Source organism: Miniopterus schreibersii (genome assembly GCF_964146895.1).
Source record: "Miniopterus schreibersii genome assembly, chromosome: 1".
NCBI classification, from domain to species: domain Eukaryota; kingdom Metazoa; phylum Chordata; class Mammalia; order Chiroptera; family Miniopteridae; genus Miniopterus; species Miniopterus schreibersii.
In genome coordinates, this window is record NC_138101.1 from 2,689,839 (window position 1) to 2,712,730 (window position 22,892).

Here is a 22,892-nt window from a genome sequence, read left to right on the forward strand (position 1 = left end):
CCTGGTGCTCAACACAGCCCTGTGGGGGAGCACAGGCTAAAGCTGCAGAACAGGTCTGTACCCCAACTCCATGCTTTCCTGTGGCACCCCGAGCAAATAACTTCTCTCCCACACCAAATGACAAAAGTCTCCCCCAAAGGGCTGCCATGGAGATTAGCAGGATGATGCACAGTGACACCAGGCCCTGTGCCTGGAACCCAGCTGGTGCACCACAGGCAGCTGCTGACGAGTTTGGGCCTCTGAACACATTAAACACCATCGGTGCATGGTGGACCAAGGACGGGCCCTGCAGCCACACAGGGAGATGGCCCACAGGTTGAGGACCTCACGGGTACCATTAGAGAAAAAGTTTTTCCTGAACTGTCCAGCCTATTAAAGACACTGCCTAGAAAGCAGGCTCTGGGAAATGCTTGTTTTGCTCGTGGACACCCTCAACGGGGCCATCTGACCTCCCATAATGAGATGAGTGACACATAGGTAAGTGCCAGGAGTGAGTCCCCCACATCCTGAAATATGGTTCAGGCTGAAAGCTACAGAAAAAGAAGAGAAACTAGCATCCAAGCTTCCTGGCAGCTCCTGCTGATGAGGGGAGGCCCGAAAGGGCCTGGCCTGCTGTCCACACACTGCCCCACAGGAAGAAACAACCCACAGCTCTCCCTCGGATGTAAACATGACAGCAGCTGCCGGACTCTGATGGGTACTAGCCACTGGAGGTTGTCATCAGAGAAGACCCAGTCCCCATCCTCAGACAGAGGACGACAGAAGCAGTGTATCCAGGGGGGTCTTCTATAGCCACCCGGACAGGAAAGTCTTCCCCCAAGAAGACCGGGCTTTAAAGAACAAAGAGCTGGAGGAAGAGTTACAGGGAAAGAGCACTCTAGGTGGAGGGAATGGCACACACAAAGGCCCTGAGGTTCCTTAATGGAGGGCTCCATCCAACTGAAGGAGAGATCCAAGGGGAGGCTACAGAGAAAGGGAGGAGTTCCAAGTCACTGAAACTATAAGTGGAGAAATGATACAGACTTGGGCTTTAGAGATCCCTCTAGCTACTGAATGGAAGATGAGTTGGAAGGAGGGCAGGGGGAGCTGTCACAGGATCCAGGCAAGGGACAATAGGCCCAAGCCAAGGTGGGGGAAGGGAGACACTGTGTAACTTACTCTAGGTCATTTCATCAAAGGCTGCATGACTGACAATTCGTACAGCTGCTACCTAGACTCTAGAAAGGAATGGGTTAGGCCAGCAGTGCCCACTGTCATAGCTTACATGGTTTCCCAGTTGGGCAAGATCTCATTATTCCAAGTAAGGGCCGCGTTTCCAATGCTTTCTTCTAGTCGGCATCGTTCTTCCAGCTGCTTTTTCCTCCGCTGGGCTTCCTTCAGCTCTGGAAATCACAATCAAAACAAGAAAACATCTGGCAGCTGGTATCCACCATTTTCAAGCGAGGTGATTTTTCTCAAGAGTCATGCAGCAAACTTCCAGAATGACACTGAAGAGGGGGAAGCAAGACCCCTCCCGGGACGCGTTTCCACTGTGTGGAGTTCAGAACGCTCAGGTGTTACCATCGTTTAGTAAGCTTTTAAAGTATAGCACATATACAGAAAAGTATGCAAACAAAACACGATCAATTATCACAAAATAGACTACCCCATGAAACGACCACCTCAATCAAAAGACAGAATGTTATAGACAGAAGCGCTCATGTGTCCTCTGCCCAGCACAACCTGTCACCTCACCTCTCACAGCCTGAGCAGAACTCCTAGTGCACAACAGCCACTCTGAGAAACACCATGCATTTCATTTACATATACTTTTTAGTATTTTTTATTGTGGTAAAATACACAAAACATAAAATTTATCATTTTAACCATTGTAAGTATACAATTAGCAGCATTAACATTCACATCATTACTCAACCATCACCAACATCAACTCCAGAATGTTCTCATCTTCCTGACCTGAAACTCAGCACCAGTTAAACTCTAACTTCCTGTTCCCTCCTCCCCCAACCCCAGGCAACCACCATTCTACCTTCCGTCTATGATTCTGCCTGCTCTGAGGATCCCGAGTAAGTGAAATCAGTGTTTATGTCTCGTGACTGGCTTATTTCACTGAGCCTGACATCCTCAAGGTTCACCCATGTTGAGGCACGTTGCAGAATTTCCTTACTTTTAAGGCTAAGTAATATTCCAGTGTATGTAGAGACCACATATGTTTATCACATATAGTTTTCAAACATCCTAGAATCATAGGATGTGCGAGGGATTTTATCAAAGCCCATCACATCTTGTAAATAAGGAAAACTGAGCCCAGAGAGGGAGAGACCTGCCCATCACTACTGGCTGAGGCTTCCTCCAGTCCAGCACTCTTACCCAGGACAGTCTCTTTTCTGGTGTAAATTCAAAGTGGCATTACCTTGAGTAAAGCTACCAGGAATGGCATGAGTGGAAGCATGTCATTTTTGGTGGGAAATTATAAATTTTAAAATACTACAGCATTCACCACAGTTTGGGTTCTAGGGCTCCAGATGGGAAGAAGGAAACACCCAGGCAGACAGGGAGCCCTGTGCTGCACAGCCAGCACGCGGGCAACTCCATTACCTCGTTTTTTTGCCTGAACCACCATTTCTTCATACTGCTGTCTGTGTTTCTGAGCTTCTTCAGCTGGCTTCGCCGGGAGATTTCTTGATAGAAAAGAAATGATTTCTCACCATTATAAGTATCAAATAAAATTCTTTGAGAATCAAAACTCAAAGCACTACTTACTAAAAAAAATGAAAAGTTCAGAGAGCAAAAACTAAATATGTTAAGATTACAAAGACATGGCTCTTTTATAAACTAAAAGCATTTTCTTACAAAAGTAAAATAAGCTCATTGTATGAAATCTGAAGTATAAAGATTAGCAGAAAGAAGTGAAAATAAGAATTACCTATAATTCCAAGAGATAAAGACTTAATCTTTTGATTTGACCGCAATACAGTAATAACTGTGAACAGTTGTCAGTGAAGGAGAGGCCCTAACGGCATATCGCACAAACACATATGAACATATTTCCTTCCTGGCTGGTGTGTCAGTGTGCAAGTGTCACATTAGCTATGTGGCTCATCGGCATGGTTTTTATATACAAACGTACACCATAGTTCTAGGCATCTGAACTTGGTGTATACCTGTTTTAAAAATAAAATGCACACTCTTCCAGAAATGTGCAGTCCATCAAACAGATGGCCATCAGAGGAGGGGCTTAGTAGGATCACCTATTCCTAAGGATCCCAGATAAGCCAGTACTGGTCCAGGCACTGCTCTGCAGTACTGGGATGCCTCCAAAACACCCACTTCAAGTACACTTCTGGTGTTTCCTTGCAGTTACAAGCCACTCTATAATTTATAATAGCTGCTTACGTATTTTAAAATGTTAAATTAAAATGAAAAATCACCTGACTGGAAAATCCTGGGCAAAACTTCCATGTTAAAGGACAGTTTTCCAAATTAGTCATTTACGACCCTTAGAGCACGCTGACTAACAGAGTGAATGAAGAGGAACTCAGCATTTTTAATGAGTGCTACGGCTCACTCTCCTTCCCTCTGTGTCCCTAGTTCCTATCTAATGAAAAGGTAACTGATTAGCAAGTTGCACTTATGCACTAAAGCAAACACCCTACAGACTCTTCTCAGGACTCACGCGGGTCTGTCTTCCAGGATGAGTGCAGTGGTAGAAAGTGGCTCAAAATCAAGGTTCTTCCTCACGTTCTGCTTTGGGGAGGGCGGCCTGCTAGGTCGTCCAGCCTTGTCTTCACATTCCTACAACAAAGACACCAGGGTTACCTCCAGGCCTGGCCAACTCTGACACGAGGAAGCCCTTCTGAAAGAACGGTTTTTGCTATGCAGTCCTTTAGGTTGATTTTCAGGAAAATATTTCTTGCTACTCAGACGGAAAAACTTTCAAGGGAAGTTTTTCAGCTCTGCACTGCCAGCCATCACTGTATGACAGGAGGACAGTGGGCTCCCCATAGTGGTGGGAAAGTCACCAAGGACCTCATCACCCCAGCTGCCCCTTTCTGAAGGCCCACAAACATCGTCTCAGGTCTCCTCTGCTTCTCCTGTAAATTTTATCTGGTTATTACAGTGACCCCTGGGAATCTCAGAGCCAGACCAAGGGCCAGTTCTAGCATTCACCTGACCCTAGGCCTCATCTCATATACACACTCCCATCCTAAACTTTTAACCCACTTCCTTTTACCCCATGGCACTTGATGTATATTTATTAGCCCTTTAAATCTTTTCTGAAATGAGGAACAGGTTAAAATCTTTTGCATAAATAGAGCTGTTTCATTTTCTTAAACCAGAAACATCAAAAGAAGAAATTTTTAAACTCTCTGTATGAAGCCATCACTGCGAGTTGTTATATAAATGACTATGCCGTGCCCTGGAAACCTGAGAGCAGCCCCCATACTGCTGGGTCACGAAAGCTCAGTTGCACCTGGTGACCCACATTCCACACACCCAACCAGAAGAGTTCAGGAGACCAAGGAAGTTGGCGCCAGAGTCCAGCTTCTGAAAGACTGTGTGTGTGTGTGTGTGTGTGTGTGTACCCTTAGCCATCTGCAAAAAAAACATCAACAACAAAAACACCGCAATATTTTCTTGTTGCCTATTATAAACAAGGCTCTTAGGGCTCTCCCTTAAGACAATCTAGCTGGAAAGACATGAGGAGTTAACCTAAGACTGAAACAACCATTCCGGATAAAAACAGTAGTAGTATCATGAGTGAAAAATGATTAATTGCTAAATGAATTTTATTGACACCAGCTGCCAAGAGCGGTGCTACTGGCAAAATCATGTGGCAAGCAATTATTCTCAGCCAGAAAACCTACAGAGGCTTCTGAAAGTGAAACGGGAAAATGACCTCCCCCAAGTACGCAGGCTACGTGAGGGAGGGCGCCACGAAGCAGGTGGGCGGGGCAGTTTCTGTACATCTGGATGTACAAGTTTGCACATGTTAACGCTGCTTACCCTTACTTACAGTGGTTCCATTAAAATACTAAAATTACCTCCACTTACCAAAACCTGAGACAACAGATGCCCTCTGCCACCAAGTCAAACACCCGAGCACCCAAGTGTGCCAGGCACTCCGTTGCAACGTAGCAGGGTCAGCCTTTGGGAAGCTTCAAACCTAGTGCCTGGGTGTCACAATCCTGACTTCATAGGAAACCCACCAGAAGCTGTGTCGCATTTTAAAAAGAATTAGTGATGAATTCCCTATAAGGTGCTACTTATCGGCTGGCCCTGGTCTAGGAACTATATGCCAAGCCCAAAGATATTAGCCCCAAAGTGTGACGTCTCAGAATCTGGACTCCCATTTCCATTTGCTCGTGTGCTTTATACCCATTGTCTCACTTTATGTCCATAACGAGTTCTAGGGTTAAGTATAAGCCCATTTTACAGATATGGTAGCTGACCTGTCCTCAAGGACACAGCAAGAGGGGGGTAGGACCTGCAGGACCGAGGACAGGGGAGAGGCTCACGAGGCTGTTAGCACAGCCCCTGGCTCAGAGAAATGCTGCCCTAGTTGTTGGGTGCCACGACCCTTCTTCCTCTCGACCTGACAACTTACTGCATGAAGCAGAAAAGATGCTCTAGGGCCAGGCGCCAATCAAGGAGCCCTGCAAAGTCTGCAAACAGCATGCACAGGAAAAGGAGAAATAAAGTGAGTTCAAGGCCTTGATTCATGACCAACACAATCAGGTCTCTTGGGTTAGAGCTCAGAAGCTCTATTACTAACAAGCAGCAGCAAAGGCAGTTGAGGTTAAAGAGCAGACACTTTTCAAGGGCTGTACACGCACTAAGTTAGCTCAATTTCCCATTCCCTTCACATCAGCCCTTGGAGGGAGGAGCTGCCATCATCTCCACGTCACAGATGGGAAGGTAGGGGCCCAGAGAGCTGGGATCAGCAGCCAAGTGTTCTGGCTCTGAAGCCACATTTTTCAGCGATGGCCACTCTCCAGAATCCACTCACAGACAGGACCCAGGGTAATCCAATCATTCACACTCGGTCTAAAGGAGCTCTTCAATTATGACAAACCTGCAAATACCGAATTCAATGCACATGCAGGACAAACACGTTTTAATCACAGAGAGCATTACATGATTAAACAAACAAACAAACAAAAACCCCCAGGAGGCCTGGCCTGCCTGCCCACGCCTGAAATCCCAGGGAGAGCCTTTTCAGAATTCCAAGCAGCATTTCAGAATACGAACGGCACTGGAAGTTGCTGTGTGTCCTGCTCCAAACCCAGCTCTCCCCAGAGCTACCTAGAGGCCAACAGTGAGCTCACTTTCCAAACCAGACAACCAACTTCAGAAAGGAGAAAGAGGACTGTTCACTCTAAGGCTCCTTGGGGGTTGGGGGTGGAGAGGAGCAGATAAGTCTCTGGAAAAACAACTTTCAGCTGTGGGTTATCAGCGTTGGGATGTGGCAAGAGCTAGCTAGGGCTTTGGAGGCCAAAGGACTTGGCCCTAAGTCCTGGCTCTGACCTTAGGCAAATCATCTTGCTTCTGTCTCAGCATCAGTTTCCTCATCTATAAAATGGAAGCAACTGTAAGGACTCCTGTGATGATGAGATGACACTTCACACGGTTGCCCACTAAAGTGTGAGCCCTTTCCGTGTGCAGGGTAAATGTCACCGCAGTCGAAGCCCCAGCCCAACTTATCCTTCCAAAGTTTCTTCTCTTCTTGGGACCCTTCTGGGATCAAGTTTTGAAGCCTCTAGGTCTAAAGCAGTGACAATGCCCTCCATTTTTGTGCTCATCAGTATAAATTGACCATTCAAGCGACTGCAACGGATCCCAACATCCTGCTACAGAAGGAATTTAGAACAGGGTTCTTCGAAGTTCTAGTGGCTAATAAACTTCAGTGGTCATGCCAGAGTGTTTTTTTTAAATCAAACAATGAAAAGCATCGGAGTGCATATAGTAAGGCCAGTTTGTTCCAGTTATAAACCCAGTTTTATCTGTACGCTGAGTCTCAAATTGTCTAACAGGGTTGGGGGGAGTGTCGTGTCAGAAAAGTTTGAAAGCCACTAATTTAGAAGCATAGTAGGCTAAGTCCCTGCCCTGAGTGGCTCATCATGTATCCTACTGGGAAGACAAGACGAGCACCAATGAGACAGCAGCAAACGAAACTCGCTGCACCTGACGAGGGGCTAGGTTGTAGGGTGGGATGTGGTCTGATGACCCAGCACAGGGTCCAGAAAGGCAGTAAGCAAGGGCAAATGAGCAGGACCTCAGCTCCACACTGGGGCCATGTGCAAAGCAGACTTAGCAGGCATGGGGAGAGGAAAAGGGCCTCATTTGTGAGGGGACCAAAGGGGGCGCAGCCCTTTGGGAGACGGCAAGAACCCAGCCTTCAAGGGCTCACTCTAGCAGGGGAAGGTAAGATGCCAGCAGAGGCTAGGAAGCCAAGACAGATCGTGAAAACTGCTATGAGAGTAAGCCACGTGCACCCAAGTGCTGCAGGAGCCCCGAGGACAGGGTGCCCATGGCTGGGGACAGAGCAAAGCCTCCCATAAAGGGTGCCATCTGAGTGGATGAAGGACAGGGGAGATCTGAGCCACGAAGGAGAGGAGTAAGCACAGGAACGGGCTAATTCAGGGTGAGCACATGCGCTGTGAAAGAAGACCGATGTTGAGTGAAAACTGTTTGGCTCTGGATTTCATGATCTCAACAAGCGACCCAGAGCTGGCAGACAAGGAGAGCGGGGAGAGAGCTGGACTTACTACAGAGCCAGAGTAAACTGAGGTGCAGTGAGCCTGTTAACTGCATCCCATGGCAGGGCCTACAGCATGTGGATGATCTGAGCAGTGCTAACAGCAAGGACAAGGGCACTAGACTCCTGAATTAAGTGTATAATTTGCCAGTTATAAGAGAAAAAAGGTCAAGTTCTCAAACGATGTAAAGAACTATTTCTGGAAGGGCGACAAGAGGGGCAGTCCATGCTACTTACAGGCTGTGGTGCTGAAAGATGGCCCATCACTTTAACAACCTGGCCAGGAGAAGCCCCCGGCTTCTGGGAGAGCTCCCCTTGCTGGAAGAGAAAGGGCCTTTGACTCAACTGTGTACAGTATCAGGATTAACCTTTTACGATAACTACTGAGGGTTCTGGAGGAATTCTGGAATAAAGAGTGGCAGGTCACATGCGGTACTTATTAAAAGACAGACGTGAACCACATCAGTGACAGCACAGCACCACCTCTGCACAGGCTGAGGACCCAGGCAGCCTGCAGGGGAAGCATGGGGGTGGGTGGGGGGTGGCAGCAGGCCTGGGTCTGAACCATCAACTCCCATCCCAGGGGATCAGCGCCACCAGCAGCCTGACCTTGAGCACATTCCTTCGCCCTCCCAAGCCTGTTTCCTCATTTATTAAATGAGGATATTAAATGAGAATGAATTAACAGCCACAGCAGGTACCCAGACAATGACAGGGAGCATTACTGTCATTGCATTACTACAAAATTACTTTTCACAGTATTTCCCATTAAGGGTACTTAATAGGGTTGCGGTGAAGTCTCAGGGTGAAGTCCTGGAACAGTGCAGCTGGTCTCACACTCTGACATTTGTAACAAGCAATTTGGGGGAGGGAGGGGCACTGTTTTAGAATATGACAGGAGACCTGTTTTGTTTTGCCAGTTTTGGTGGGGAAGAGTGGCCTCCGAAGGTCTTACAAACGCTTGGCTTTCCACAGTCCTGTTGACCACCGAGGCTTGATCTCACACTAAGGACCCCTCAGAGCCCTAGAGGCTCCTCATACTTCAGTTCTCTTATCTACCTTCAAAGGAATTTTCCCACAAAGCATCCTCTAAGTTACTGGAAATGTTGGCATTTGGGATATCAACTCTCAGGAGACCTTTGCTAATTGTCATATCCCTTATACACCTGGAACACAAAAATGACCATGCGGACTGGTGACGAAGACGTACTGGAACTGAACTGGGTTTTAAAGGGCCTGGCCGCTGTTGCAATCTGACCCTTGTTTGGACCCAGAGCAAAAGGTGCAGCTGATGTTCATACAAAGGCCTCCAGGATCACCGGCAAGGCCATGCTGCCTCTAAGAGGGATGCCTGGCCTGGCCTGGGCTGGGCTGACCTGAGTCTGAAAACAGGATGCAATCACATTTGGGGTGCTGAGAATTAGGAATCGCAGGGGCGCGCTCGCTCCCTCTTACCGTCTCTCACAATGCCCATTAAAACCGAACCCTGTTAGAAAATTATACGAATCAAAGACACAAAGAATGGCAGGCAGGAGGAAGCACAGCCGCGGCCCCACGCAGGCTTCGGCTCCGTGGGGCGGATGAATGTAGCACATGCACACGGGCGCACCCACACCGGCACGCCGGGCGGGGGGCAGCCCCTCGGAGGGGCGAGCCGGCCCCACTCACCATGAACGCCGGGGGCTCAGAGGCGCGCGGCCGGCGGCTCCATGCCGAGCGCGGGGCTCCGGGACCTGGGCGGCTCCGGCGGGGCGGGCGGGGGCGGCAGGCCGCTCAATCGTGCGCAGAGGCGCGCAGCCGATCCGTGCTCTGCCTCGGCGCGTCAGGCCTGGCTGCGGGGCCCTGCGCGGGGGAGGGCGGCGGGGGCGGAGAGACCGCTGGGTCCCCAGTCCCGCAGGTAGGGAAGGGGCGGCGGGTGCTCCTGGCGCACCTGGTGCGGATGCGGGGCGCGTAGGTGCCGGCGCTCCGGGTCCCCAGCCCGCGGCCTAACTGCTCGCGGCGCCTGGGCACGGACCTCCCTCCGTGGGGAGCGGCGGGCGCGCCGCAGCCACAGCCGCAGCCACAGCGACGCTCTGCTCCGCAGGCTGTCCAGTGAGAAGCGTGTTACCCAGAGGAGCTGCGCACAAGGATTAACACGGGCCCCCTGGGGGGGGGGGGGTTGTGAGCAGTTTTTACTCGGTGGCTCATGTTTTCCACGGTAAGATTGGTTCGGTCGCAGCTTCAGGGACGCGCAGAAATCTGACCAGTGGCTGCTCATCACTTAAACGGCGCGCTTCAGACTAGGGCATGCAAGTTATACTTCAATTTTTAAAAATGTTTAAAATCTGCGTAGGCTCACAATTATTTCTGGTCTGCCCGTGGGCCCAGTGTCCGAGGACTGAGCAGACTGGGTCTGAGACACACGAGACCCTCCTGTGCGGGAAACCCACGCGCCCCGCCGACTTCTGGGTAAGCAGCGCTACAAACCACCCCAGAAACACGGCGGTCCGGGGAGGCCGGGGACGTCCACCCGGCCATCAGTCTGGCAGTGACCAGCGGTGCTAAGGCTGTGGGGACACTGGGACTCGCCTAAGCCACGGGCACGTGCAGCCACTTTGGAAAGCGTCATTGTCTTACACAGCTCCACCCGCACCTGCCGCATTCCCGCCTACCTAAGAGAAACAGGGTGCACGTCAGCATGCGGATGTTCACAGGCGGTTATTCCTAATGCCAGTCACCAGGAAGGCCCGAAAGCCCAGGAGGAGGAACGCGCCACAGCCCTCAGAGGCCAGGAGCGCGGGCGCCCCGCATGCCAAGTCCGAGGTGCCAGGCGACCACCGTGGGCACGACCCCACTCACAGAATTTCTTTACAAGGCAGGTCTCTGGTGAGAAAGCAAATGAGAGCTTGCGAAGCTGGCGGTGGAGCGGAAAGCCGGGCAGCCAGCCGAGGGATGGAGCGTTCCCAACCGGCCTGCAGGGAGCTGGCACACTGCACAAGTGCAGAGACATCCGGACCACGTGCACGAGTGGGTTCCACGGCCCAGTGCGCAACTGTGCTTCAACAAAGCTGTTTTAAAGATGGGATAAAGTGCAGAGGCTGATTCTGGCTGGAAGGGTCACAGAAAACCTCTTTAAGGAAAATTATTCAGAGTTTGGAAATCAGGAGAGTGGGAGATTGTGTGGTGTCCTTTCAATTCACAGCTGGGCATTTTTAACACTCCTGCCTCAAGTTCATTTAGTTCCCCAGGAGAATGTGAGCCCAGGAACTGTGAAGGGGCATACTACTTGTGGATTTATGCCCAACAGAAAAGACAACTCCAAAGATGATGTTTTCTGTCCCTACTAGTTTGTCTGTTGATTTAAATCTAATCTAGCAATCTTACTCCAATTCTTCTGTTTTTATGCCTATAAATACCTAGTTTTTCAAATATTTGCCCTTGTTATCAACGTTACCATCTTACCCATCTCCTCGATGTCTTAAATGAATCTTTGACCCATGGTAATTTTTTTAAAAAGGTAGTCGCGAAAAATGGTAGAATAACTGTTTTCTGTTAAGAGACTAAAGGAACAAATAACTAAGGTAAACTGGGGAAAGTAGAATATGTTCTGGTCCAGAACATGGACATGGTCTTGGTCAGAGGCTCCCATGGACTGACAGCATTTTCTGAGGCGTGTTAACTGCCTCAGGGTTATGTAGGGGAGTGTCTTTCCTAGGAAGAGCAGAATGCAGCATATTTAGGGGTAAGATGTCACTGTATCTGTGACTTACTTTCAAATGGTTCCATTTTTTTAAAAAAAGAAAGAGGCACAGAACAATGAATAAGGCAAACTATCAGCAGTTTTATCTAAGTGGAGCACACGGGTGGCTCACTAAATCATTTTTCTGAACCCTTATTTACATTGAAAATTTTTCTTTATAAGGGGCAGAGGCTAGACGACTGGTGACAAACCCTTCAGATCTGGTCTTAAATACCCATCCCCACAGAAACCCTCCCTGCCAGGCTAAGCAGGGCCCTGTGTGTCTGCCCCTGCATCAGGCTGTTTTCTCACAGCGCTTAGTCACAACCTGTAATTACACGACTATCTGATTAATAGTCATTTCCTTCAAGAGACCTTGAAACCTCTGAGGGTGGAGACTTCAGGGGTCTTTTCACAACTAGAGCCTTTGTTAAGGACACGGCACACAGCGGACACTCAGCACTTGTGGAATCGATTATCAATCATTTTCCCTCCTCCCTCCCTCCCTCCCCCTCCTTCCCTTCCTCCCTCCCTTCCTCCCGCCTTTCCTTCCTTCCCTCCCTCCCTTCCTCCCGCCTTTCCTTCCTTTCCTCCTTCCCTTCCTTTCTCCCTCCCTCCCTCCTTTCCCTCCCTCCCTCCCTCCTTTCCCTCCCTCCCTCCCTCATCCATCCATCCATCCATCCATCCATCCATTCCTTCTTTCCTTCCTTCCAGCACTCACGGTGCTTGGCCCAAGGAATAAAGATAAACAAAGTCAGTGCCCTGAGTCGCTCACAGACCAGCACTTGAATTACTGTGCTACACTGGTGCTCTGCCCCAGGACTGAGAGAAACCTCTGAGGTTTCCAAGGGTCCCAGGAAGTGGCTGACCCAGCCCCAGGGGTTACTGGTAACTTTCTGGAGACAATTTCTGCAGGTGAAAGAGGGCTAATGCTGGGAAGTCCTGTGCTCACAGACAGGCGAGGGTTCTCGGCCTTCCACGACTCTTCCCAACACCTAGTGCCACACACACTTTAGATGCCAGCCAACCAGAGCCCATGGGCTCAACTTAAATATGAGATGTGTCAAGCATATGTTAATATGCATTAAGGTATACTTACCCAAACACACTGCTCATCTCTTCTGGCAGGATGTAACCTGCAAGTTACTATCATATATTTCAGAATTGAGCACTGTTTACAAAGTTTTAACTATACATTATACCATATGATGACCGCCTGACTTTTACTAAAAGTGAATGGTGGCCCCCAAATATGCCCATATATTAATCCCTGAGACCTGGGACTGTTATGCGGCAGAGGGGACTTTCCAGATGTGATTAGCACAGTGGACCCTGAGATAGGAAGATTATCCTGGATTACCTGGGTGGGCCCAAAATAACCACAACTGTCTTTAAAAGATGCAAGCGGATGGAGATGTGACTACAGAAAGAGAAGGCAATGTGTCGATGGAAACAGAGACGAGTGCTGCAGCTACAAGCCAAGGAATGCCTGCAGCATCTAGAAGCTGGAAGAGAGAGAACAGATACTCTCCTGGAGTCTCTAGAAAGCCCAGCCCAGCCAACACCTTTATCTTAATCTGGAAGACTCATTTTGGACGTCTGACCTCTAAAACTATAGGAGAATAAATCTGTATTGTTTTAAGCCACCAAGTTTGTGGTAATTTGTTAGAGCCACAACAGGAAACTAATACAAGTACCATCAGCATCATATCCCCTGCTCCCCACTTTTTCCCCCAGATACTGAGGGTCCAAGTGACTTCCCCTAGTTAACAGCTGGTAAGTGGCAGGGCAGGATTTAAACCCCAGCAGTCTGATTCCAGAGTCTCTTACTGTCAATTTCCTTGATGTGATGCTGCTGACCTAAGATTTCAATTTCCTAAAACAGTGTTCCCTTCATGCCTGAAGGCCACGCTAACTATCTGACATGGGCATAAGCCCAAGGAAAAACCGCAACCCTTGCCTATTAATTCAGGGGATACTACGCAGCTTCTAGTGCCAACAAGAAGACTCCCTCCAAAGTGCTTCCACACGCTGACATGATGCTTTTTTAAGTAATATTCTGAGTTCAATTTCAACAAGTAACTTAAAGGAAAATTTAGAAATAGCCTTACAAGTCCTATGCAGTCCCTTGTGAAGGGGAGCAGAATATGCCACCCCAAAATGTGCCACTTTAGCATACTGAGTATTTTGGATTAAAGTTACTTGAGAAACAGCTGGTAAAAGAAGGATGCTCTGGTTCCTTTGCCCCTGCGAGCAGAGTAATCTCCCATGTGAAAGGTGCCCCGTACCAGGAGGGTGGAAGGCATCCTTCTCACCAGGGACAGGGAATTCTGGGCCAAGGAGGCTCTATAAACAAACCTTGTTACTTCATCTCTTACTACCCCAAACTCACACACCTGTGTCTCGTCCACTCTTCACAAATTTAGTTTCGTCTAAAAGCTATAAAAGCCTCCCGCGTTGATCACTTCTTTGAGTCTCATATTTTTATGGGGCTCCTGTACACACGAAATTACATTTGTTTTTCTCCTGTTAATCTGTTATGTCAATGTAATCAATAGATGAGCTAAGACCTGGAAGGGAAGAAGAAAACCCTTTTGGCCCCTGCCCTTGCTGATTATGCCTCCTCGAGAGTGCCTACTGTGCGCCTGGCCGTGAACTATGCGCCGGCAGCATAAGACAAGCCAGCCACGCCCGTGCCCATCGGCCACTGGAAAAGGCCCAAGGAAGTGGCTCCCCGGCTGCACCCACAGTGTTGAAGAGATTCCAAAAGGCTTTAAAATCTCACAGTCTTCCACTGGGAATTAGATCAACAGGAAAGGGAAGTTTTCTCTGGCTGTCAGTGTTTTCTTAAGAACACACTAAACTGCCCGGAGGGGAGGGCAAAAACATTTGAAAGCTCCCAAGGGCTACATCTCCGGGTCTTCCTAGGAAGCTGCCTCAATTCATCAAGTTCCATGAAATGCACCTTTTCAGTTCAGGCTATAAAACAGGCCAGCAGACTGCAGACACTGTCACCAAGGCCAGTCAGAATCTGGACTCAGAACACAGACAGTCCTCTCTGAATAAGCGCAGGGTACCAAGTTTTCGAGTCGTGTCCACAGCTTCCTGAGTCCCTCGCCCGTCCATACTAGGGAGACTGGGCCCAACTCCCACAGCCTGGGATCCCGTCTCAGAGCGCTTCTATGTGGGTGGCATGTGTATGGATGTGATCTGACACAGAAAGGCTTGGGAGGGTAGGCACGAAACTGTCAGAAGCTCCAACCAGGACAGGGCTGTGCAGTCTCCAAGTGAAGAGGGCTTTCCTGTTTTCTCTGCCTACTTCTATCATTTGGGTATTTTACAGGTACTTTCTCATGCACTGTTTTTATAACTTGAAAACCCATTCTTAAGCCATTTTCAGATGGAATCCGAGACTGATATTGCCAACTGCCATTTCCAAACCACTCTGAACATGCCTGCAGCAGTTTTTAAATTTCATCCACCCGTGAGAGGGAAGGTGTAGCCATGAAGGGGGCCAGAATGAGAGAGACCAATGGCGCTCACTAGGCTCCCACTGGACACCACCTGCTGCTCTCAGAGCGCCCATGCTTTTCTTACTCAAACCTCACACCTCACAGGCATGGGCAAGGTGGACACTACCTTTGCAGAGGAGACGGAAGTTCAGAGAAGCAAAGTTGCTGGCTTAAGGCCAAACAACTGACTGTGGACAGAAGCAAGATGGACTCAAGGCCCTCTGGACCCAAAGTCAAGTCCTTCCAGAAATGTGCATCTAACAACCACTGTGGTGAGCAGCTTCAGCAGCTGTACCAGATTCAGAGCCATTTCACCCACAGCAAGAATGAAATATGTTAACTGGCTAATCTATATATAGTATTATAATATTTATTTACTTAATGACACAGTTTTAAGTTAGTTTACTTGTTCCTTGTATAGTTTCTTAAGGTAGAAAATGAGATGATTGATTTGAGAACTTTTTCACTATAAATTTCCCTCTCAGCACTCTACCCCACAAACTTTGATAGCTCATATTTTTGTTTGGTTCCAAACATTTTCTGATTTTCTTCATGACGTCCGTTGTCCCATGATTTATTCAGAAGTGGGTTACTTGTTTAATTCCCAAGTTTGGAGAGATGCACTTGTCCTCTTTGTCACTGCTTTCTAGTGTAATTCTCCTGTGGTTAGAGAACTTGTTTTGTATAACTTTAACATTCCAAATTCGTAGTTTCTGTTGCAATGCAGGTTACATAAGGTCTATCTTGGTGAGTGTTCCGTGCGTAGTTGGAAAGAACGTGTGCTGTGCGCTTGCTGGAGGGTGACGTGTCCCCTAAGCATCAGTCCTGCAGGCTGCCGGTCAGCTCTTCTGTCCTGGCTGATTCTGTAAACAGCTCTACCAGTTGCTGTTCAGAGAGGAGAGCCGGCGCTCCGACTATAGCTGGACTTGCCCCCCTCCCACCTGTCAGCGTGCACCATGTGGCCTGCAGCTGTCACCAGGTGCACACACATTGAGAATCAGCCTGTCTTCATGAGCTGATCTCCCACCTTCTGCTGACTTCCATTGCTCTGAGGTCCTTTTCTGACACTCAAATATCTGCTCCATCTTCATCTTGCTTAGTATTTTCATGGTACATCTTACCCATCCTGTCATTTTTTTAATTTTTTTTTTTTTAATATATCTTTATTGATTTCAGAGAGAGGAAAGGAGAGGGAGAGAAGGAGATAGAAACATCAATGATGAGAGAGTCATTGATCGGCTGCCTAGCCTGAAACCCGGGCATGTGCCCTGACTGGGAATCGAACCCCGATTGCCTGGATCCTAGGTCGATGCTCAACCGCTGAGCCAAGCCCGGCTGGGCCATCCTGTCATTTTAACCACAACTTTATATGTAGAGTTTCTTTTATACAGCATAAAGTTGGGTCATTTTTTAACCCATTCTGACCACCTGTCAGGATCGGGTATTCAGACACACAATTAGTATGTGCAGACCATTTACACTAATGTAGTATGTTTCCATTTAGACCTACCATCTTATTTGTTTCCTATTTTTCCTCCCTCTTATTTCTTCTTTCCTGCCTTGATTTTGGTTCTTTAACTTATTTTAGAATTCCATTTTAATTTATTTGGTTTCTGGCTCTCTTTAGTAGGTGCTCTAGGGATTAAAATATACTTAATGTTTCACAATGTATTTAAAACCAATTATTTGACCACTTCAGGTGGAATGTAGAAACTTTACCACAATATCACCTCCCTCTTTATATTTTCATCTTATACAGGGTGTCCCAAAAAATGTATACACGCTTTGGATAATTATAAAGGCAGTGTTTATTAAAATACATTCATTTTCAAAATGTAATCAAATCTATAGACAGTGTGTATACATTTTTTTGGGATACCCTATATAGTACATCTACATACACTGAAAACCCCAGACATTACTATTTTTCTTTCAACCAAGTACATTTTAAAGAACCTGTTAAGAGAACCACAGTCTCCTGTATTTACCCTACGCATGTGCCACTTCTGTTCCTCTTCCTTCCTAAGTTTCAAGTTTCCTTCTAGCACAACGTCCCCACTGTCTGAAAAGCTTCCTTTGGCAATTCTTTTAGATCTGCTGGCCACAAATTCTGCTAGTTTTCCTTCATCTGAGAATACCTTTATTCCACTTTCATTTCTAGGCATTTTTGCTAGCTACAGGATTTGGGTTGTTAGCTCTTTGCTTTCAGCACTTCAAAAACACTGTCTCACCTCCCTCTGGCCTCCATGGTTTCTGACGACAACATCACTCACTCGCATTGTTGTTCCCCAGTAAGTAATGTTTCCTTGGCTGCTTGTAGAGTTTTTTTGTCTTTATTTTTAGCAATTTGGTTATGATGTGTCTGGACATGGACTTCTTTTGTCTTTATCCTGTTTAGCGTTCATAGAGCCCCCTCCCCCAAATATGTACATTTATGTCTTTTGCCAGATTTAAAACATATTCACTGATCCCAACATATTTTTCTGCATCATGTTTTCCTGCTCTCCTTCTGAAATGCCAGTAACACAAACATTAGACTTTTTTAATGTCCCACATGTCCCTAAGGCTCTGCTCATTTTCCCCCCAATCTTTTTCTCTGTACTATTCAGACTGGATAATTCCTATTGATCTAAAAGTTCACTCACTTTCCTCTATCATCTCCACCCTGCTATTGAGCCTATCCAGTTGGTTTTATTTCAGTTACTGCATTTCTCAGTTATAAAATTTCTATGTAGTCCTTCTTTCTATTTTCTCTTTCTTTACTGACATATCCTGTCTTCCCATTTCAGGAGTGTTTGCCCGTACTTGTTGGAACATTTTTGTAACTGCTGCTTCTTAGTCTGTACTGGATAATTCTAACACCTGTGCTATCTTGGCATGGGTGTCTGTCTGTCTGTCCCATGTGAGTTGACATTTTCCTAGTTTTTCATACACCAAGTAATTTTTAATTGCGTTCTAGGTATTTGGAATATTGTTACGAGGCTCTGGGTTTTGTCTAACCCCTTGGAGAATGTTGATACTTTTGTTTTAGCTAGCAAATGACCTGGCTGGACTCCAGACCCAAGTCCCACCCAGCCTTCTGTGAGCTGTGGTTCCAAAGTCAGCTAAGATTTCAAAGCCTTTGCTGTACTGGGTGAATCTATCTCACGTGTGCCCCACCCAGTGGCCAGTCTGGGATCTGTGTGGTGGTCTATCCCCAAGGTCAGTTCTCAAAGTCTATGTATGCTATTTGGGTCAGATCCATGTATCCACAACTCAGGAGTAAGCCCAGGAGATCATAACTAACTAAAAGGGTCACTTTCCTGAACTCTTCCTTCCCACACTGCCCCCAGTACTGGCTGGTTCCCTTGGTCTCCCTTTTTCTGGTTCTCTAGCCACACTCTTCCCACAACTATGTCTGTCTGGGGCTAAGTGTTGGGGAAGAGAGAATAAAGCACCAGGGGTTTGCCCCCACCTTCTTGGAAATGAAACTTCTCTAATCTGTTCCCTTCCTGAAAGTTTTATGCTCCTGCCAGCCCTTGCTCTGCTGCCAGGAGACTTCTTGGGGGCTGGGTGTATGAGAACAGAGAAGACAAAAATGAAGTGCGGGGCTTCTGCATTCTCTCTGAGTGTTGAGACCCCCTCCTCACATCAGAACCAGAGCATCTCCTAGCACTCTCTCTGTCCATGTTAACACCCACTTCTGGGTTTGGGGTACCCTGAATCCAGGCTGTAAAATAGCAAAGGGGAAAAGTGGTAAACTTGGTCAATTCAGGGGTACTTCAAATTCTTCTTTTCCTCCCCAACCCCCCACTACTGTTACTCTTCCAAATCCTCTAACAGCTATTCCATGTGTTATGTTCAAGCGCCATAGCTGCATCCATTGGGGAGACGGAGCAGAGTGTACCTACTACTCCTTACACAGAACTGGGGTTGCTCTTTGTAAACTGGTTCAAACCCACTTTCCAAAGATGTATGTATGGGATGATGGCCATGGAGGGAGTTTTCTTATTTTAGAATCTACCTGTATGCCCACCCATTACCTGCACTGACCACCAAGGCTTATCCCTTCTGCAGTTTGTGATGATTTATCATTTCCTAAGCACCCCAAACTTCTCAGAACCCAGAGCTGGGAAGAATGACTATCACTTTAAGATGTCCTGGATTTGCCCTCTTCTGGGATTCTCTCTTTAACATCTAACCGCTGACTTCAAATTCCAAAAGGCCATCCAAGACATTCTGGGTTATAAAAACCCAAACACACACACTCATCTTTGCTCACATGGCAGTATTTTATCTAGGACACTGAAGTCCACAGCCTGTCCTTTCCTGCAGCTATCCTCACCACCATCAGCAGCTGCCTCCAAGCCCAACCAAGCAGCTCAAACTTTCTGCTCAGCCTCATTTCCTGAAAATAGTGCCAATTTCTCAAGTCTATGTACACAGTGTTATGTTTAAAAGATTCACAAACTCTGTCCTTGCCCTGGGCAGTGTGGTTCAGTGATTAGAGCATTGGCCCATGCACCAAAGGGTCAAGGGTTCGATTCCCAGTCAAGAGCAGGTACCTGGGTTGCAGGTTCGATCCCCACATGCAGGAGGCAACCCATCAATGTGTCTCTCTCCCACCGATGGTTCTCTCTCTCTCCCCTTCCCTTGCCCCCTCCTTTCCTTCCACTCTCTCTAAAAATCAATAGGAAAAATATCCTCGGCTGGGGATTAGCAAAACCAAACCAAAAAAACCTGTCTTAAAGCCTCCCCAAAAGTCTCTAGCCCTGAGTCCTGCTGACATCCACTCAAATTACAAAGTTACTTTTAAAGTGGTCTTTTCTTTAAAAAAATTTAAAAGTGCATGGAAAATTACTGAAAAATACCAAAATGCAAACCATAGTTATTTGGGGGCGGTAAGACTCTAGGTGTTTTCTTTTTCTTAATTTGCTGATACCTTATATGTCTTCTACAAATTAATGTAACTAGGAAATATGTATTGCTAACTTATCTTTAAAAACCCATTCCTCATTTCCCAATAACTGGAGCAACTGGAGGACCATTAAGCCATGACCATCTCATGCCAGGCTATACCAGTAAGACTCGCTAACACGGTTTCACCCACACAACTTCACTGGAGATCAGAATTCCCCAGCGAGCCACTGCTTCTCAAATAAGACTAGATAGGATTCACCTGCAGAGCTCAAACATACAAGAAACACCTGTCTGAATGGAAGGGGTTGTGAGAAAAGAGTAGAGAGCAGTTCTAAAGTTTAAGGCCTGAGAGGGCCATGTCTGTCATTTACCAAAATGAGGGAAGTGCAAGGGAACAGGCCCAACAAAGTGGAAAGGAAGAAAATAAAGTTTAGGCCTACCCTTGCTGAACAGGAAACGCCTATCAGCCACCCACATGCAGCTGGCCAACAGGCAGCTGGACACCGTCTGGAGTTCAGAGATGCGGTCCGGGCTGCAGGCACATGTGGGGGCTGTCAGTGAGGTGTGACATGCAGAGCCTTGAGTCCAGCTGAGATCTCTCAGAGGGTGCCCACAGACAGAGAAGCACCCAGAGGCAGCACGAGACCGACCCCAACACAGTAATGTGTGTGGAACAAGCAAATGAAGGGGTCTAGGCAGGGCTCAGGTTCATTCTCGAGCACAGTTTCACTTCCTGCTGTCCATGGCAGACTTGTCACAGGACAAAAACAATGACATCAAACACTCCCCAGCACTCAAAACATCCAGTGCTGCTCGGAGCACAAGATGAATAGTCACCTGTTTAATGCTCACCTCGGTACTCCCTTCTCCAAATCTCAGAAAGAGGGAGAGGAGGTTCAGAAAGGTTAAGTAACATGCCCAAAGCCACAGAGCAAACTGGCAGAGCTGGGACACAAAGCCTAGTGTCTGACTCACTGTCTGTGTCCTTAAATCACTATGTGACGCTGCTTCTCTCAAGTAATGCAAACACTGCAAAAGAAGGGAAGGGTTAGTTTCCCAAACACCTTACTGATGCCTTTGCTCTCACTGGAGTTGTCATCACCACTTGGGATCACAAGTCTAGGCCCTCAGGCCCCAGCACGGGCTCTCTAAAGGAGCTGATGTTTGTGTCAGCAGCCAGCTTGAGCATGGGGCCCAGGAGCCTCCCACAGTGGCAGGGCTCTGGATCCCTCTCAGGCCCTGCCAGCTTGGGGGAGGGAGGGAGGAAAGGGATGAGAGATGAGAGATGAGAGGGCAGAGACACAAAGCACAAGCAAACAGAGCATGGCAGGGCTGTATGAGTCATGCAGGCACAGTTACATCCTTCATTATTGATGGCTGAAGCCAGACTGTCCTCCTCTCGGCGGTGGTGTGTTACCACAGAATGCCTGACCTATTCATTTCAGTTCACAAAACCCTTCAAGTTCAGGAACACATCCATGCCCACCTTAAAAAAAATGTGTGACAAAGGCAGCAAAGAAACTTAAACATGATGTAAGTAATATTAAGAATAAATCTATTTTCTAAATAAATCTAAATCTATGACAGTTACTTTCTTGAAAGTATGGATTTCTTTTAAAATATTTTAACTGCTTGGCTACTTAATTTCCTAAGAAATGTATTGCAGAGCTTTGCAAACAAACTCATCATCATGTCTTACTTTTTTATGCCATTTAAAAAAGCCTACACAATAAGTGATCCGAATTCAAAATGTAACAGTCTGTAAAAATGAACTCCAACAATGATTTGGGAGGCTCCTGGGTCCAGACAACAGCTATAGGGACTGTTAGACCACATTCCAAACACATTAAACTTAACAAGGCATAAAAGGAGCAAACCCGCCTTGTCCAAGCCAGGACCCAGCGTGCACTCACGGCCTCGCCCCACACACTGCTCACCTGCATCTAACAGGTTCACACTCAGAGGGCCATCCTCGCAACCCTCAACTGCCACAGCCTGAGCCAGATGCCATTTTCTCTCACCTGGACTAGTGCAAGAGCCATGTTCTCGCCAGGTGACCACATGGCTCTGTGCATAGGTCAGAGCCTGCAGGCCAGGGCCAGGCTCCAGGCACATCACATCGCGTCACATCACACAGTCCAGTGGACAGCCCCCCTCTGCCTCCTGCTCATGCTGCCCCTTCCAGCACAGAGGCAGAGGAGCAGTGGGGCCAACTGCCGGGCTGAACTCCAGCTCTGCCAATCACGAGCTGTACAAGTCACTTGGCCTGTGTCTCAGTGCTTCTTTGGTACAAGGACAATAATAGTATCTTCTTCATAAGGTTGCTGCAAGTTTTAAATGAACTAGAAACCCAAGAGCTGACTCCCTTAAAATTAGCATAAGTAAACACTCAGTATGTGATCCATCCCCATTATTACTATTTCTCCACCTCCACACTCAACCTCCAGGGTGGCCTTGCCCAGCAGGCCCTGCCGCCCTCTTCATGCACCTGTGCTGCACTAGAATCACCTCCCCAGAGGACGCTACTGAACACAGGTGCTGTGTCACCGCTCTAAACCCAGAGCAGAGCGAGGGCTTGCATTAGTAGACCCTTAAGTGTTTGTTGAACAATTACCAATGAATATAAAACTGAGGTCGGAGGGGTGGGCAAATAGGCACTCCCAGAATGCTGGGCTCAAGGTCTAGAAGAGGCAATGGTAAAGGTAAGCCCCCAGCCCTGCTGTGTCCCTGCATGAGCCCCTCCTTAAAAAATTAAGCACATGTCTCCAGCTGCTGGCATCTCCCCTCCATGGGGAGCCCAGCGACGATGAGACACCACAGGCCTGGCCGACCCTGAACCCTATGCCCTCCCCAGCAGACAGGAGCAGGGGTCACTACAGCTGGGTCAAGCAACAGCCTGGCTTCCTGGCCAAAGCAGCACCGGAAGGATTCAGTTCCAGGAAACCCCGGGAGCATGCTTATCACACACAGTCAATAAATCAACAATAAACACATTTGCAACTAT

At 47.7% G+C, this 22,892-nt stretch overlaps 1 protein-coding gene across 8 annotated transcripts in view; it reads right to left on the reverse strand.

The window, feature by feature from the left end:
- Positions 1–22,892, reverse strand: part of TBC1D14 (TBC1 domain family member 14) — a 75,480-nt gene that overhangs the window by 19,361 nt on the left and 33,227 nt on the right. For 6 of the 8 annotated variants that reach the window (XM_081119846.1, XM_081119841.1, XM_081119842.1 and 3 more), the window contains 3 exons: positions 3,677–3,795; positions 2,599–2,681; positions 1,265–1,382 (listed from right to left, as the gene is read on the reverse strand). In XM_081119846.1, the coding sequence (XP_080975972.1) occupies positions 1,265–1,382; positions 2,599–2,681; positions 3,677–3,795 (320 nt within the window). Of the gene's footprint in view, positions 1–1,264; positions 1,383–2,598; positions 2,682–3,676; positions 3,796–7,996; positions 8,056–9,427; positions 9,836–22,892 lie in introns of those variants that run through there. The other 2 variants (XM_081119848.1, XM_081119847.1) reach the window with 2 other exon arrangements.